At 52.0% G+C, this 15,913-nt stretch overlaps 6 protein-coding genes across 6 annotated transcripts; 4 read left to right on the top strand and 2 right to left on the bottom strand.

The window, feature by feature from the left end:
* Positions 1-203: 203 nt before the first annotated feature.
* CORC01_09529 (uncharacterized protein) lies at positions 204-644 on the bottom strand (the record flags this gene model as incomplete). The annotated part of the gene is made up of 1 exon (XM_022621158.1): positions 204-644. One exon carries the CDS (start codon positions 642-644, stop codon positions 204-206), a length of 441 nt encoding a protein of 146 aa, XP_022472304.1.
* A 2,993-nt stretch (positions 645-3,637) lies between these two features.
* Positions 3,638-9,097, top strand: CORC01_09530 (uncharacterized protein; the record flags this gene model as incomplete). Its single annotated transcript, XM_022621159.1, has 1 exon — positions 3,638-9,097. The coding sequence occupies one exon, from the start codon at positions 3,638-3,640 to the stop codon at positions 9,095-9,097; it is 5,460 nt and encodes a 1,819-aa protein (XP_022472305.1).
* A 540-nt stretch (positions 9,098-9,637) lies between these two features.
* On the top strand, positions 9,638-9,748 carry CORC01_09531 (uncharacterized protein; the record flags this gene model as incomplete). The annotated part of the gene is made up of 1 exon (XM_022621160.1): positions 9,638-9,748. The coding sequence occupies one exon, from the start codon at positions 9,638-9,640 to the stop codon at positions 9,746-9,748; it is 111 nt and encodes a 36-aa protein (XP_022472306.1).
* A 2,318-nt stretch (positions 9,749-12,066) lies between these two features.
* On the bottom strand, positions 12,067-14,419 carry CORC01_09532 (uncharacterized protein; the record flags this gene model as incomplete). The annotated part of the gene is made up of 4 exons (XM_022621161.1): positions 12,067-13,265; positions 13,386-13,404; positions 13,819-14,047; positions 14,250-14,419. 4 exons carry the CDS (start codon positions 14,417-14,419, stop codon positions 12,067-12,069), a joined length of 1,617 nt encoding a protein of 538 aa, XP_022472307.1.
* Positions 13,751-14,080, top strand: CORC01_09533 (amino acid permease; the record flags this gene model as incomplete). The annotated part of the gene is made up of 1 exon (XM_022621162.1): positions 13,751-14,080. The coding sequence occupies one exon, from the start codon at positions 13,751-13,753 to the stop codon at positions 14,078-14,080; it is 330 nt and encodes a 109-aa protein (XP_022472308.1).
* On the top strand, positions 14,085-14,528 carry CORC01_09534 (amino acid permease; the record flags this gene model as incomplete). Its single annotated transcript, XM_022621163.1, has 1 exon — positions 14,085-14,528. A coding segment is annotated over one exon (444 nt), but the record flags the coding sequence as incomplete, so codon positions are not given.
* Between the last annotated feature and the right edge of the window lie 1,385 nt (positions 14,529-15,913).

Consider the following 15,913-nt stretch of genomic DNA (forward strand, 5'->3'; position numbering starts at 1 on the left):
CCTTTGGTCATTGCCCTATAGCGCATAGCAACGTTGAGGCCCGATAAGCGACTTTGCTCGCGTTTGCAGGTGCGCAGTGTCGATCACCGTCATCAATGCCGGCCGGCGATTTCCTGAATGAGTTGCCCATCTGGGCCTTTGGGCCTCTTCGATTACGAGTGGACTAGTTGTCGGCCTGTCGTTCCAGGCTTGACCATCAGGGGTCACCCAGGAGCAAACTGCATGTGGTATTGAAAAAGGAATGAGACCGTGCGCCGAAGTAGGTTGGCGAGTTGATGGTGGCGGCGTCGAGAAGCTCCTTTACACGGCAATTCTCCCTCGACTAGCATCGCCGTGTTGAGGCTAATTTGAACGGAGGTTCGGCGAGGATGCCACCATGCCATCCGAAGTCTGGCGTCGACGATGAGGAGAGCGACGAAGGCGTAATAGGGAACAACCAGGGTTGACCAGGGAATGTTGGCTGAATCATGGTCCACATGGTAGACGATCTCCCGCCATTGCGTGACGATGGAGTGGCACAGGCCTAGGTGGTTTGGGCCCCTCCCAGACCGCCTGGTTGGGACGCCTGTCCCTGTCGGGGGTTCAATGAAGGGGTCCGACGCCGTTGCGACGCTTTGGCCGGTGGCGGCGGTTGGATGTCGCATGCTGCTTTCGGTAGGCAGGCAAATGAAGGCAAGAAACGTCGCCGTGCAGGAAGCGGCGGTCAGCACAAGGCGAAAGAGAAAGAATTGGGCGAGGACGGAAGTCGGTTCTGCGGTTGCCATTAGGGGTTCTGTTGACAACCTCCGTGGCCGCAAGTCGACGCGGCAATCTGGGTACAGAAAGGCGAGAGGGACTTCCGTGTTGGCGTTTCAGTATGAATGAATGTTTCGGATACCATCGACATAAATGTCGCAGATCAAATGGAACATGTCGTTCCTTAGAGTCCCACGACTGGTTCGGCAGGTGAACCGTCGTTGGTGTACACTGTGGCTTTCTCGGCCGGGGGTCCAGCGCTATCCGCGATCTCGTCGCCACACCTCCTGATGCTTCTGGTGTTTGCTGGTGTGGCCCGGTGACCATCGCAACTAAATGAGCAGCGGGGATTCTGAAAAGGAGGGGCGGAAGCAGAACTGCGGGCAGTAAAAACCGGCTGTGCGTCTAGCTCATGACTAGTTGTATCAGGTCTCCGTCCTTGCGGGAGGCTCTAAATGGTCAACGTCGAGCCGTTTTCAGGTGAAGATTGATCGACGACTGGACAAGACGTCGCCATGCATACGCACGAGAGTGCGAGAGAGACGTTCGAGAGGCATAAAGGGGCCCATGCTTGGTCTGAGTTTGACGGCATTCTCTCGTCTCGTCCGGGCGGAAGGTTGATCAGACGGTCTTTGCACGGATAGCGGGCTGCAAGAGGGCGGGAACGAGTTCGGACGAAAGAGGTTGTGGTCTGTGTGACCAAACCAAACTGACTGATTGTGGTCCTAAGCTGCGTGTGGCTGCGTGTGTTCAGTCGTTATTGTATGATGTGTGGGCTGGAGAAAAGGTGCAGAGGCACAGAGGGAAAGCAACTGAGGAGGAAATACACAGTATCCGAGTTTCGGCTTAACTGCAGTTGCGCACTGTATCAAGAGTACGTACCGCCAACGCTGGTCGTTTGCGCCTCACACATCCGTCAAGCCTCAACGGCCGCTCCAGATGCGCCCCCGCGCAACGCTCCTCATTAACCGGCTAACCTGCCGCTCAGCCGTCGACCTCAGGGGACTCTTCTGCCATCAGGATCAGTCATGACACGCCCGAGCTTCGTCTGGCGAGCTCGATTTGCAGCTATTACCCCAGACTTAGCAGTCAAAGGGAAGTGATGGAAGAGCACTTCGCCGTCCATCGCCATCGGTCCGCACGAAAGCCGGTGACACTGTGGGGAAATTATGCGCGAATGAGTAGACTTCCATGCGTAGCACCATGGTGGCTGACATCTGTGTGGGAGAAGAAAGCATGGTCAAACCAGGGCTTAGTAGCTCACAAACTAGACGCTCGAGAAGCAGAGCTCACCTTAGTCGAGCCTATGACTGTTGCCCAAGAGTGGAGGTCTCTGGGAGGCTACTCAAAGTGGTGTTGTCTCGGACCCATCCTCTCATTGCATAAGCTCAGCATGAAGGGGTTGAGATATATGATTTTATCGTCACAAACCGTAAATCTGACCCTACCTGTTTTTCAGCTTCAGCTCGACAAACTCCGGATTCTTGCTAGCCCAATGGAACATACCACCAAGGTTTGATCGTTTAGTCACCGGTACCCTACCCACTGACAACGGCCAAGTCTTAGCCTCAAAGACGGAATTGCAGAAAGCCGGCGCAAATTTAAGACTGCAGGATACGGATAAAAGCACCCAGATATTGGTCAGATGTTTAGACTTTTAGCTTCCGTCAATCCTAATCAAACCTAAAGATGGCCCATCAACAAGGAATAACAATAACAGCCGGAAGTCGCAAAAAAGCGAGGCAATTGTAAAGCAGCTGCCAAGGGACACCAAAACGGGAGCTCATCATATTGGTCTCACAAATACTGACTTTAGAGGCAAAATTATTGATTGCTAACAGAGGTACCAAGTGCAGCCTTTGCTCGCGCATGTCTACATAGAGTAGATACGAGGCATAAGAGCAATATAGTGCCGTTACCTATGAGACAACCTCATTAAATGATCCGAGGCCCTACGACATGATACTGATCACGACGTGTCTGATAGCCTTGTTCTAGGGGCTTTCAACTCCGAGATGTCCTTCTCGTGCTTAGCTCTTATCGAGCGGGCTGCAATATTGTATTGAAATGAGGACCCAATGGAAAAGAGTGAAATACAGCAGGGTTCTCGATAGTTGTAAGGATTGGGATGAGCCAGGTGGCGGTAGAGAATACAGCAACAGTTGAGCAACTGTAGTGAAGTTCAAGTGTGGAGTAAATCTGAACTATAGGTATACGCAGAGCGTCTCCGCTACCAATCTGATGCAACTGCTCTTGGCGCCATATGTGCATTTGCAGGTACTGGTATTCTTGCTGCGGCTTCCAGATATCTGAAGTAAATTCCTTTGAACACGTTGGCCGCACCTGTTCGCAGTGGCGCCTACTTTCTATCCATGTTCGAATGATGCCGTTCAGAAGCTCTTCCTAATGTGGCAGCAAGTCGTCTTGGCAAATGAAAGCTAACGACATTATCAAGTTTCACATTTCATAGTGAAAAGACACATATACTTCATATGAGCTGGAAAGGAGACGGGTGAGTGGCGAGGGGGTTCCAGGTTACCTTATGTCAGCAACGCGAATACGGACCGTACTGGACCTGATAAAGAAGTGGAGTCGGGAAAGAGGTGTGGCCCGGGGCGGTACCTAAGCGAGGCAAAGGCCGCTATAAAGGCTCCCTTGCGGGCGCTAAACCGCTAAAACGGACTTCGACAGCGCTGGGAGGGACCGACCAGGCAAAGCTTGGGACACTCCTTGACACCTCACCGTTGACATCGGCCGAGATTCGATATTCTCCACCTACAACTACAACTCAACCGCTATCCTCCTCATCTTGCCTCATGAACCTGCTTTACTCATCTCACGCACCGAGGCACGGCCAAAACAAGCTGTCGCACGTGCAGATTGTACGATAACACCGGTCACAATGCCCCTCAGCCACCGGCTCGTGCAAGCTCTCGCAGAGGCTCGATCCAAAGCGCGATCAGTGTACCACCTCCTGCGTGACCGCGGTGTCAATGACGACGCACGTGTAGCTGTCAGAATACTCCTCGGTACTCTCCACAGCCTTTGGCTACTGTTCGAAGACTTTGCAGAACAAGGCACTTCTCCTGCATGTCCAGACCACACCCTTTTTGACGACTTGGCCGACCTTTTTGATGACTCCAGCCTTGAGTGGTCGACAGGCTCGACAACACCAAAAGGCGGGCCCCCTCCTCTTTCAGGATTCGTCTCGAGCATCTACAAGATTCAGCTCCAGCTAGAATCTCTCGTCCGCTGCAACTCTTGGGCCGACTTGCTCGTTCGCCTGTCAACCACCGGCCACCGCAGAGATATTTACAGCCAAGACCTTGGTCAAACAATTGACTCCACACCAAAAGGCCTAGAGATAGATGGTGACACGTGTATGGCCTTACTTCTGAGCGCCGAATTCGACAAAAAGTTGGACGATTGCCACACGCACCGACAGTATGTGGCCGAGAGAGAGATCAAGCACCCCGAGTTTGCTGCTGCTGCAAAGCTTCTCCCGGACCTGGCCCGCCAAAGATACACTGATTACAAGACATCCCTTCACATGCTTTTCCATTCGAGGAAATCTTCGCACTTCCTTCAGTGGCTTATGGAATACGCAAGGCAAGAATGGCCGCAGCATTTCAACTTCGGCTCCGGTGCCCTTTCGATGACACCGCTGCATCTTCTGATGTCGAGACTGTCGGATGATTCGGTCACCCCTTTTCATGTTGCTGCTTCGCTGGGGCTTCCCCGGCTCTGCGAGCAACTCATACAATGGGGAGTGGACTTGAATAAGCCGAGCTCTTTGGGAACCCCTCTCTACTGTGCTTTGCTTGGTCCAACGGCACTCTTGGGACGCTCTGACGACCCTGCACAGCTGGTATCTGACTGCATACCCACCGACTCCCAGGAGGAGACTCTCAGGGTTCTCTTGGATGCAGGTGCTTCGTGTACCACGGAAACGGCTGGTCCCTGCCAAGACGAAAACTTCTCCCTGGCAACACTAGGATTCCTCATTTGCCAGGAAATTCGTGCCCCGAAGATTCTACTTCGCGTCCTCAAGTCGGGTGTCAGTATCGATTCGAGGTTTGTACAGCTCTTCCATGGGAAGAACTCTCTTTTAGAATACTGGCCATCACCATTGAAGCCACCAACCCGTTCGTTCCTTGAAGGTATGCTTCCCGCGATTCTCGATAGAGCTATCCCCGAATATGACAGCTATAACGATATATCACTATTGGCCACAGGTATTTATGAGATTCTGGACCATTTTGATCTGGCTCGTCCCTCCACCATTTCTGGATCTCGGCCTCTTGACGTCTCAGACACCTTGTATGCGGAACTGGTTCGAGAAGCAGTACAGGATTGTGAGACAGCAGTTGTCAGAAGACTCATCTTGGACCCTCGCTGGAATCCAAATGCATCCATGGCGCCTCAGAGAGCGCAGTCAATCGCATCATCCGATGATGGGGTCTCTTTTCACGAAGCTCACAAAGCAACGACAATCCTCCACTATGCGGTCGAGGCCGATGAAATAGCTCTTGTAGCTGCCATATTGACATCGAGAGAAGATGTCGATGTGCAGGTTCGTAACCACAAGGATCAAACACCCCTGATGTTATCAGAGTCGCCCGAGGTCTTTAAACTTCTTATGGACCATGGAGCAAGAACTACAGATACCGACGAGAGTGGGCGTAACGTCTGGCATTTTGCAGCCGCAAATTCCGACACCGCTCTACTTGACTGCCTTCAGGAGTACGATAAGCACTGGGACCAGAATCTGAGGGGAGTTATGACTGATGGTCAGACCCCCATCGCCCAAGCTGTCATATATCCCTTCAGTCAGATGAAGAGGCGGCGCAAAATGACGTCCGAAGCTCCAGTCGGGGCGATCCACATGCTCAAGACCTGCAAGTCAGATGCCGCCTATCTCAAGAGCCCAACCCCTCTCGTTTTTCTGGCTGTAGAATGGGGCTCAGCAGATCTACTCCGCAGCTTGATCGACTTTGGTGCAGATCCGTTGGAGATTGACAGGAAGTGTCGGAATGCCCTGCACTTCCTCAACGTGTCGGCTAGAGAACCTCTGATTTCTATTCTCTTGAGCTTGGACTTTGAGAACATTCTCAATGACCAGGACTCATCTCCAGCGGAAACCGTCTTTCAAATCTTTAACGACACTGCTTTGTTCGGCCCCACACCAGACAAAATCTTCAACCACCCAGCCAGTTTCGGAACACTCGATGCTGGCGTATACAGCCGTCTCCTTGGCTACAAAGATATCCTCAATAGCCGGGATGATGCGGATATGGGGCTATGGGAACGGTTTTCACTCACTGTTCTGGCAACAGATGCCCCGCGTTGGCCTGCAGGACTGACGGCTCAGCCATCCCTACAAACGGCTGTGGAGTGCTTGATTAAGAAGGGGGCTTTGGCCAAGTACGAAGAAGAAAGTGGCCAGTGTGGTCTGATCCCGGTTCTATCGGGGTGGCCAAAGGTTTCCGCTAGTCACGACCGGTTTTCTAAGTGGCTAGAAGATATACTGTACACAATCCTAAAAGCCTCGACGAAACTAGACGGCTTCAACGAAGCACCAGCCGCAGTTCAATGCCTTAGGCTGGCCATCAAGCAAGAACATGTTGGCCTTGTCAAACAACTGTTGGATTTGGGGGTTTCCGTCCACGCACGCTTCGATAATGTCTCTGCGCTCGAGTACGCGTGCTCACCACGTTCAAGCTGCGACCTAGTAATGTTTGAGAAGCTGCTCGAGCACGCCGACCCCGAGAAGCTGAATGATGTCGACCGGTTCAAAATCGGCTTGATCTTCAGACTACTCGACTACAGAGTTTCGCATCGCATGCCAAAACTCTCTGCCCTTATGAGCAGCGGTTGTAATCCCAACGCAACGACTCCCTCAGGAATGCCCGTCGTTGTTTCTTACATCATGGAGAGGCAAACTGAGCCCGCTATGCTTTTACTCAATGCTGGCGCTGACCCGTCTGCGAGCTCTAACATGGGCCTCGATGCGGGACTTGCTGCGGCTTTACGAGGAAATCTGGTCATTCTTCACAAGCTCAAGTCAATCGGGGAAGAATTCAACTGGGCAAAGCTTTGCACTCACGCTTTCTCGCCTGGTGAGCTGACCGGCTTGACCAGCAGTAAAATTATGCACAAGTGCAACGCGCTTCATTTAGCAGCGTCAAGTGGGCACGCCGATACTCTCACATTCTACCTCGAGTCATTGAAAGTTGAGTCGCTGAGTATCGAAGCTCCTACGGCTGATGGCTGGAGGCCTATCCATTTCGCCGCTGCCTACGACTCTGACGATGGGTCATGCGTTCGAGTCTTGTTGGAACACGGAGCAGATCCTACAAAAAGCCTGCCGGACGGATATTGGAACCCATTGATGCTCGCAGTACACGCCGGCAATATTTCAATCGCCCAGCCACTTCTCGAATTGGAACCAGACATCGTCAGTCGAATGAACCTACCTCGAGCCTTCACAATAGCCCTCAAACGCAAGTCCGAAAGGATGATTGACTTATTCCGGCCGTTTCTCGACAACGTGATCATTCCTTCTCCAGATCTTGTCAAAGACCGCGACGGCCGATGCAAAGCCCTCGGGGCTGTGATGGAGCTTTTGTTGGATGATGGGAACCTGAGAAGACTCAGCAGTGTTCTTCAGATGGTCGACCGGGAGACCTTGAACTCTGTCCGGCTTAGCTGTGGAAAATGTTCACCTTTGATTCTTGCCACAGTTCAAGGCCAATTTCACCTCGCTGATCTTCTCTTGGGCTGCGGAATGACTACATGGAATTTCGTGGATCGTTGCTCTCGCCACCTGGGGGCGCCACCCGAAAGCATGTATCCATCCTGCACAACACTCCACATGGCTCTTATGCAGCCAGAGCAACGTTCGCATCATACCATTGACGCTTTTGTTCAGAAGCTCATCGAGCAGATTGACTGGACTCGTCATGAGCTGAGCCCTGTCCATTGTGCTGTCATTAGCGGCCAGGCATCTAGGGTTCGCCTCATCGCCAACCACGTCAAAAAGCACGCCCATAGATATGTCGACATTCTACAGGAAAGCTCAAACTTTCCAACAGAAGACAAGTTGGCAAAAGTTGAAGCGACGGACAAAACAGCATCGGATGTATCGAAGCCTATGCTTGACGCTATTTTGAAACACATTTTCAATAGACGTGTCCTCGCTGCCGATTTGGAACCAAAGTTTAAATACGGATGGACACCGCTGCTCATGGCTGTCGACGAGACCAACCTACAAATGATGGAAATCCTTATAGAGTATGGCGCAGACATCAACCTGCCAGACGAAGATGACTTTGGCACTCCACTCCACAAGGCGGTGGACGAGAACTTTGAGCAAGGCGTCAGACTACTGCTGGAGAATGGTGCGAACCCAAATCGTCGAAACTCGGTGTATCAAACGCCCTTGTTCCTGGCGGTCGAGCTGGGACAGCTTGGTATGGCCAAGCTCCTCGTTGAGTTCGGAGCGGATGTCCATGCTTGCGATACCGATGGGATGAGCCTTCTCAATACCTGTGGCGAAAAGTCGAAGAATCCCAAAATGTTTATCTGGCTCATGGAACTCGGCCTGGATCCGTACAGACTCGATAAGGCCGGTTACACGCCCGTTCACGACATCATCCTCGGCGACGCATTTTCCAGTCTGACGTTCAACTACGGATTCGACTTTTACAGGATTTTGGATATTCGCAAGGGTTTTCTTCCGCTCCTCATCGAATTCAACCCTCTCAAAGCGAATTTCATCATTGTCAGACTCTTGAAGCGTCTCCCCATGGAGACTGCGGAAGTCCTGGTCAATGCGAACCCGCATGCATTTGTAAGCCCGCTTTGCAATGCTGTGCTCAAAGACCAGCTGGATTGCATCCCCACGCTGCTTCGCCATGGCGCAGACATTGACGCGGAGGGTTGTGACGAGGGCTCTGCTCTAATGGCAGCTTGTGTAAAGGGAAGCCTCGATGCGGTAAAGATACTCGTGTACAGCGGCGCCGGCATTTCGTATGTCGCCATGATTAACGATGTTGCTGTCTTGAGAAATGCGCTCGTATATGCCGGCCCGTTCCCGCAGATTGTGCGATGGATACTCGTGGACAGATACGTCCGCCAAAGGAGAATCGAAGAGGTTCTGGATGTGCCCCGTGAAGAGGAAGTGAAGCCCTGGAGCGGTGGCCAAGTCGCGGGTTACGAGCTCTCGGGCATTGGATGTCGTACGGGACGGCGTTTTGGAGAGTCTGGACTGGAATATTTGAGGCGTCTGGATCAAATTAGATGGGAATTGCGAGGCCAGATGGTGAGGCCAGTCGCCCTTCAAGTGGAAAAAGAGGGTTGAGGCAAAGTCCAGATTGGCGACCCAGAGGATTTAGATGAGTTCAGAATACAATGTCGGAGTGTAAGCAAGCGGCTGTTGCCGTATGTCAATCTCGCCCTGGTTCTCCGCCAATGATATCCTGCTGACTGTCAACAGCAATTAGTCGGCATAATGCAGGTAGGCGATTGAGAATCTACATGTCTTAATCAAGCCGATGGGAGCCTGATCTCTCTACATGGCTACCCGACGTGACGTGCCTCGAGGTCCGGAGGTCCGGATATCACACGAGAACACAAACTTTACCCCATATCATCATGCCAGTATTCAACAAATATCAATACGAGCCTCTCTGCGACGAAAATTGTATTCGCCTACTTTGTCTTGATCCAGCAAGAAACGTTGACGCTCCATTGGCTTGTTCAATCATCCATTCTTCGCGCTCGGCAGTACGTCCCTTCTACTCTGCCATCTCCTACACATGGGGAAAGCGGGATCTTCATCGGACCTTGGAAGTCCACTGTGACGGCGATACTTCGTACTTGCGGATTACACTCACCGTCGATGCTCTACTGCGACAATTTCGGAAACCCACCGAACCGTTTACGACTTGGATTGACGCCATTTGCCTCAACCAAGATGACGAAGCCGAGAAGGCCCAGCAAGTGCCTTTGATGGGGTTGATATCTAGAAAGGCTGAGATGGTTCAAATCTGGCTCGGTCCAGAAGATAGCAAGACTGCAAACCTGTTCAGTTTCTTCGAAAAATCAGTCGGCTCCCTCGGGCTAAGCAATGGGAGACTGCCAAGCACATTACCTTTTTGATGGGAAAGCACCTTGGCCTGGGTCAGCGATACGATGGCGTTGGGATTCAATCTATGCTCGATTTCTTTGAACGGCCCTGGTTCTCACGCCGTTGGGTCATCCAGGAGGCATCCTTGGCAAGTCAGGCCTTCATGTACTGCGGGAGGTATTCAATTCCCCTCGAGACTGTTTCAACGGCCGCCAGGCAGTTCCAAAATATGAATATGTCTTGTTATCCCATCAACATGGCAGCAAAACTAAGTAAATGTGCTACAAATCTCAGTGTGCTAGAGATTTTGTGGTATTTTCACGAAGCTAGCTGCCTGGAGCCAAGAGACCGCATCGCCGCCCTCATAGGCCTCGAACCAGATCGCGATCGCGCTAGCCTGGACTACACTGCCCACTGGAAAGAGATTTACAGAAGCTTCACCTTCTCCGTGTTATCTCGTGGGGACCAAGACACCATACTTCATGTCCTACTTCACTTGTTTGAATTTGGCGCAGTCGCATTGCCAGTGCCGGGAGCCCCCTCGTATCCGTCCTGGATTCCCGACTGGTCAAGACCTCGGATATGGAAGCTACCGTATCATTCTGAAATCAGAAATGTCGATACGTACGAGCTCATTCCAACTTCTCCTGGAAGGCCGGCAAGGTCAGCTTTGAGCTTTCGACAGGGCGAGTTGCAAATTCATTGGTGCTGCTCGACCGGAGGGCCACGAGGCCGCCGAGTTACTCTTGCGAAGAAGTTTCATTCCTTCATTCAGGATGAAGAGAAATGCTCCGACCGGGTCGTGAAAGTCCTATGCGATCTTTTCTCCTCCCCTTCTGAGGCAACCCACCAGATCCTTGCGCTTTCCTCGCTCTTGGGAATGATTGTGAAATTCCGCCACTCGAGTCGAGATCGAAAAAACACGAACGCATCATTCCAAGAGTACATGGGAAGACTCACACAGGGGCGTGTCGATTCTCCAGTCTCGGAATTTCTCCACCATCTTCTGACTTTGGACTCAATTTTGCAGGAGTTCTGCCTGTTTCCACTGGAGCCGCTCGAGCTCGAATCAGGTTTGACCAGTCGGGGGTACGGAATCGGGCCCAAGGAGACCGAGGTTGGTGACGCCCTGGTTCCACTTTGGCACCTGGAACGGAAGCTTCACAGACTTGAACCGATTTCGGAAGCATTGGAGAAGGGTTTATGGATGATGACGTGGCTTGTTGTGAGGATTACCATGGATGATGAGCCTGAGCTGGCGTCTGCCTCTTTTGAGGGGAAAAGGACTCCTGCAGGTAGAGTCATTGGTCCTGCAGTCTGTGTCATGCTGGTCGAGTCGGCTGACGGCGATCTCATCTGGCCAGGCCCAACGGGATGGGGACCGCAGAATTCCAGGCATAATATACACTCGATGCGCTTGATCTAAGGCACAATGTCGAGCCATTTGGGAAGGTGAGAGGCAGTAATCAATAGGGTATTGGAGGTTTTGTGTTGATTATATTTTGGTTATGGTTGAATCTGTCATTGCGGGGGAGATGCGAAGAATGAGATTTTCCTCTAGTGTTTCTTCATGGCTTTTTACAACTCGTGTAATGACAGGAGGTTTGAAATTGTGATTGATGGTGGAGCATGAGGCTCTTCTTGAGAATGAAAAGTATCACGGAAATTGTAAACCCAAGTCGTCAGTCTGGCTGGAGGAGGATTGCTTCAGAAAGCGACCAATTGAAGTGCAATACAGGAAAATGATCAAACCCCCATTATAACATGAGCAAGGTCAGAGGTCTAGCCCAAGTCGAAGAGATAGCCCGAACTGAACACATAGCCGGAAATACGATTCCGAGCATGAGCACCTAAGTAGGAGACCTAACCCAAGTTGGATGGCCTATTCGATTCCCCAAGGCTCTCAAGCCATCCTTTGATGCTGCCCGTTTGAACAAGAATGAGACACTGAGCTGTTCAGTGAAGGGGTTGTCAAGTTTCTTCGCAAGCAGAGACACCGGCAGCTTTCCCTGCTTAGATCCTCCACCAAAAAAAAAAAAAAAAAAAAGCCGGGCAGTGGGTGAGAAGTATTCAGTAAGGGTGGTCGTGGTTACGTCACGAATGCGCTCGGCATCGTCGATGTAGACCAGAGTCGGCTTAAACGATCTCACTGCAGTTCTGGACGCCGCGAAGGGAGAAGCGCACACAAGGAGTCTGTTCAGCTAGCGAAGGACGTCTTTGTGCTGCTTCTGATGAGCTATAAGGTGAGTGACTCCGAGCTGGCTGAGGGTGAAGACGTATTCAATGTCGCTTTCGGGGTGAGACTGATTCTTGGTATTGCCTTTACGTTTCTGCATGGTCCAGTATCGGTATTGTCTGACAAAGTTGGCGATCAGGCTCAGCGGCTTATCCCAGAACTCCTTTGTGCCCACGATTCGACGGCCTACTTGAACGGGGACATCCTCTGCAACATCCTGAGAGCTGAGCTTGACATGGTAGGGCCCGATGTAGAGGATGCAAATTGGATGCTCTGGATGCTGGAGACGGAAGCCGGCGAACCAGGCGTTCAAATTTCTGGCGATTTTCAAGACGTCAAATTCTTCAGTTACAACATACAGCGTGGGGCACGATGCATTCTTGACACCCATGAAAGAGAAAGAGAGGATGCAGCGCAGGAGCCTAGTCTTACCGCAGCCATCAGAGCCAGCCAGGAAGGAGACGTTGGCCTTCAAGTGGTTGAGTGGCTTGATATAGTACATCATGTCTGGGATAAGCTTGTCGAGAATGCAGCATAATCGGTCAGACCATTCACCCCCAGCCTGTGGATCGGCAACAGCGTCGACGAGGGGCCGGAGGTTGTCAAAAAGGTCGACAGTGATGTAATCGCCGGCCGGGGAAAAGTTGGTCAAGTACCAGAAGAGGTCCATAGATTCATCGGTGAGAAATAGGCGAGAGTTATGGTCGTATACGTAATCTCTGATAGCGAAAGACTCCGTGGTGAACTTATCGCTGGCCAAGTTGCGCTTGATCATCGCTTTGAGATTGGCCTGCCGCGGATGAGGGCCTGCGTCGTAGCGGATCTTGCCGAGGCTCTTCTCCATAGAGGCGAACGGAACTCCGAGGGGCTCTTGATCACTGTAGAACTCGGGCGGGATGGCGACGGAGAAGATGACTGCGTCGGGAGGCAGCTCTGACATTCCCTTTTGCATATCGAAACATTTGGCGGACTTGAGCTTGGAGGTTTTGTGGGTAGTCTTCTGAAGCATCTCAAGCTCCTTGACAGCCTTAGGGTATTTCTTTCCGAGCTCAATGGGCTTCAAATGGCTCATGATATCGGCACTCTTTTGGGCTCCACCACCGACGACGTCGCTGGTGCCCTGGAGTATACCATTATCGAGAAGGTGACCGGCAAAGACCTCGGCTGAGGAACGCGAGACACCATCCAAGGCATAGCACGCGGTGGATGTAGATATATGAAGAAACAGGAGTCATTTTCGCGCATAGGAGCGATACCCCGATAAAAATAGATTAATATACTTACTCTTACTTTTCCTAACGTCCTTTATTAAATTTCGTATGTATTCTTGTATTACTATAGTAATTTCTGCGTGTGTATATTTCCCCCTTACGTCCAACCCTGACATAGAGTAAGGCTCTAAATACATGGTTTCTACAGCAACATAAATTATCGTGCTTATGGAGTTTCGCCGTCGAAATCAATTTTTGGTGTAGCGGCAATTATTACGATCTATACCTAGATTTCCTATCCTTCTCGTCCGATTACCTATGGAAGAGAGGGCCAGGAAACCCCTAAGATTTCCCCAAGATTTCTTTGGAGGAAAGCGCCTAGTAAAGCCTAAGATTTCCTCAAGGTTTCCTCCAGAATTTCGATAATTCTCGTGGAGGATGTCCGCACAGACTGACATCCTAGACTACTGGGACCACGCCATTCCGCAGGTTGCCATAGAACTCACCACGATCGTCGGGCTCGTCATCTTCCTATTCATCATCACCGTGGGCGGTGGGCCAAGCGGGGACGCCATCGGCTTCCGGTACTGGAACGACCCCGGGCCGATGAACGAGTACCTCCGGCCCGGCGCCCTCAGCCGTTCCCTCGCCTTCTGGAAAGTCTTCATCCAAGCCACCTTCTCTTGCGACGGGAGCGAAATGGTCGTCGTCGCGTCCGGCGAGACGAAGAACCCGCTTCGCAATATCCCCAAAGCCCTTGTCTCTTGAAGTGGGAGCGATTCGGCCTACTCTACGCCTGCGTCGCCGCCACGACGGCGGTGGGGTGCCTGGTCTACCTCAACGTGAACAACCGCGCCGCCGAGGTGTTTTTTTCTGGATCAGCAGCTGGAGCGCGGTGAGCACACTCGTCGCCTGGGCCAGCGTGTGCTACATCTACCGGTGCCTGCGGTACCAACGGATCGACCGCAACACGCTGCCGTACAAGGCGCCGATGCAGCCTTTTCTCGTGTACTTTGCCGTTGTCTTATGCTTCGTCGCGTTTCTCAACGGCTTTGACGCGTTTTGCCTGGGAGGTTTCAGTGCCAAGACGATTTTGCCGCCGTGCATTGACATTCCTGTTTTCCTGTCACTGCTCCGTGGGTACAATTTTGTCAAGAAGAGCAAGTTTGTGAGCATTTTTGAGACGGACATTTGGTCGGAGAAAGGCGGTGATTGACCGGCTCGAGCCGACGTGGGTGGTCGTGAAGCCGCGTAACTGGCTGGAGCGGATTTAGTTTTGGATCGCATGAGGCGCGGCGTACTGTTTGGTACATGTAGCAAACATTTGTCAGTTGACCTTTGTCGTTCGCTGGTAGTACCTTACGTGCTACAGCGACAACTTATCGTGAGAATTCGCTGGAAAATGGTGAGATTGAGGTCAGATCTAGACCAGACACTTGCGGCGACGGATGGGTCAGCCCTGATGTCCGAACGGTTTTGGATGTTCTCACGCAGGTTCCAGACCGGTGGGAACCTGAGCTCTCATGAACCCAGACCCAGCGGTGAGCAACTAGTTCTTCACGAGTGAAAATCTTTGATCAATAGCCAGATTCCTGGTACACCCGACACACTGGTCGATATCCACCGATCGGTATGTGGCCGGGAAGCTCGGACGCCGCCTGGGATCCCCAGCTCCGATGCTCCGATGCTCCGATACTACTGCAGGATTCCACCGACCCTTTTGCCATCCATGTGTCTGTCGAGGAGAGAAGATTGGATCTTTGCCGTAGGCAGGAAAAGGTACTTGACAACAACGTATTTTGCAGAGATCATGATGCAGACGGCACTCCTGTTAGCGCTGCAGACTAGTATCGGTAGACTAGTGGAAAGACGGCAGTCAGACGCATCATTTGTGGCGTTTTTGCAGCAGTGCTGGTAGCATGCGCGGTCATGATTACTTCAGCTAAACCACCGGCCGACGAGCTCGCAGGCGTCTTGTGGGGGGATTTTGGAGTAACAATGAGATCTGTTGGCCTGAAGGCAAAGAGGTTCTAGACTAACTAGACTTTAGAGGATTCGGGGATGGATCTCCACAGAAGAAGGATCAAGTGAAGCGATGACAGAGGATCGTACGGTGAATTGTTCTCGAACGGCAAATATGACCAAGAGAAATCGCTTGGCAAAGAGTCGGCGCGACCAAGAGACCTCGAACCCTCGACGCGAACATGAGCCCATTTCTTTGCAGCGGAGAAAAACCAACCCTCTCTAGTGGCCGAGGCCGGTGCCGTCCTTTCTTTTGGAGGGGATCCTTTTCGGTGATGCTGACAGGCGCAAAGGCGGCCTCGCGCGGGTGCAATCCATTTGTCAAAACCGACCGGGTTGACCGATGTTCTGATTACTTGGCCACACCGTTCCTGAGCCAGTCGGGAGCATGCGGAGATTGGTCGTAGAGTGGGGGGCCGGATTGAGAGACGCAGGACTCGTGGGAGACTTTGTGGGCGACTTTGGGGTGAACTGGGTCAGATTTGTGGTCCTTTACGAGGTGGCACCGTGGCAGACTGGGGATGAGATCCCAACACTCGTCGCAGTGCTCCACGGATACACAAAACACACGCAGAACGA

The sequence above is a fragment of the Colletotrichum orchidophilum genome (assembly GCF_001831195.1).
Source record: "Colletotrichum orchidophilum strain IMI 309357 chromosome Unknown Scaffold_87.1, whole genome shotgun sequence".
NCBI classification, from domain to species: domain Eukaryota; kingdom Fungi; phylum Ascomycota; class Sordariomycetes; order Glomerellales; family Glomerellaceae; genus Colletotrichum; species Colletotrichum orchidophilum.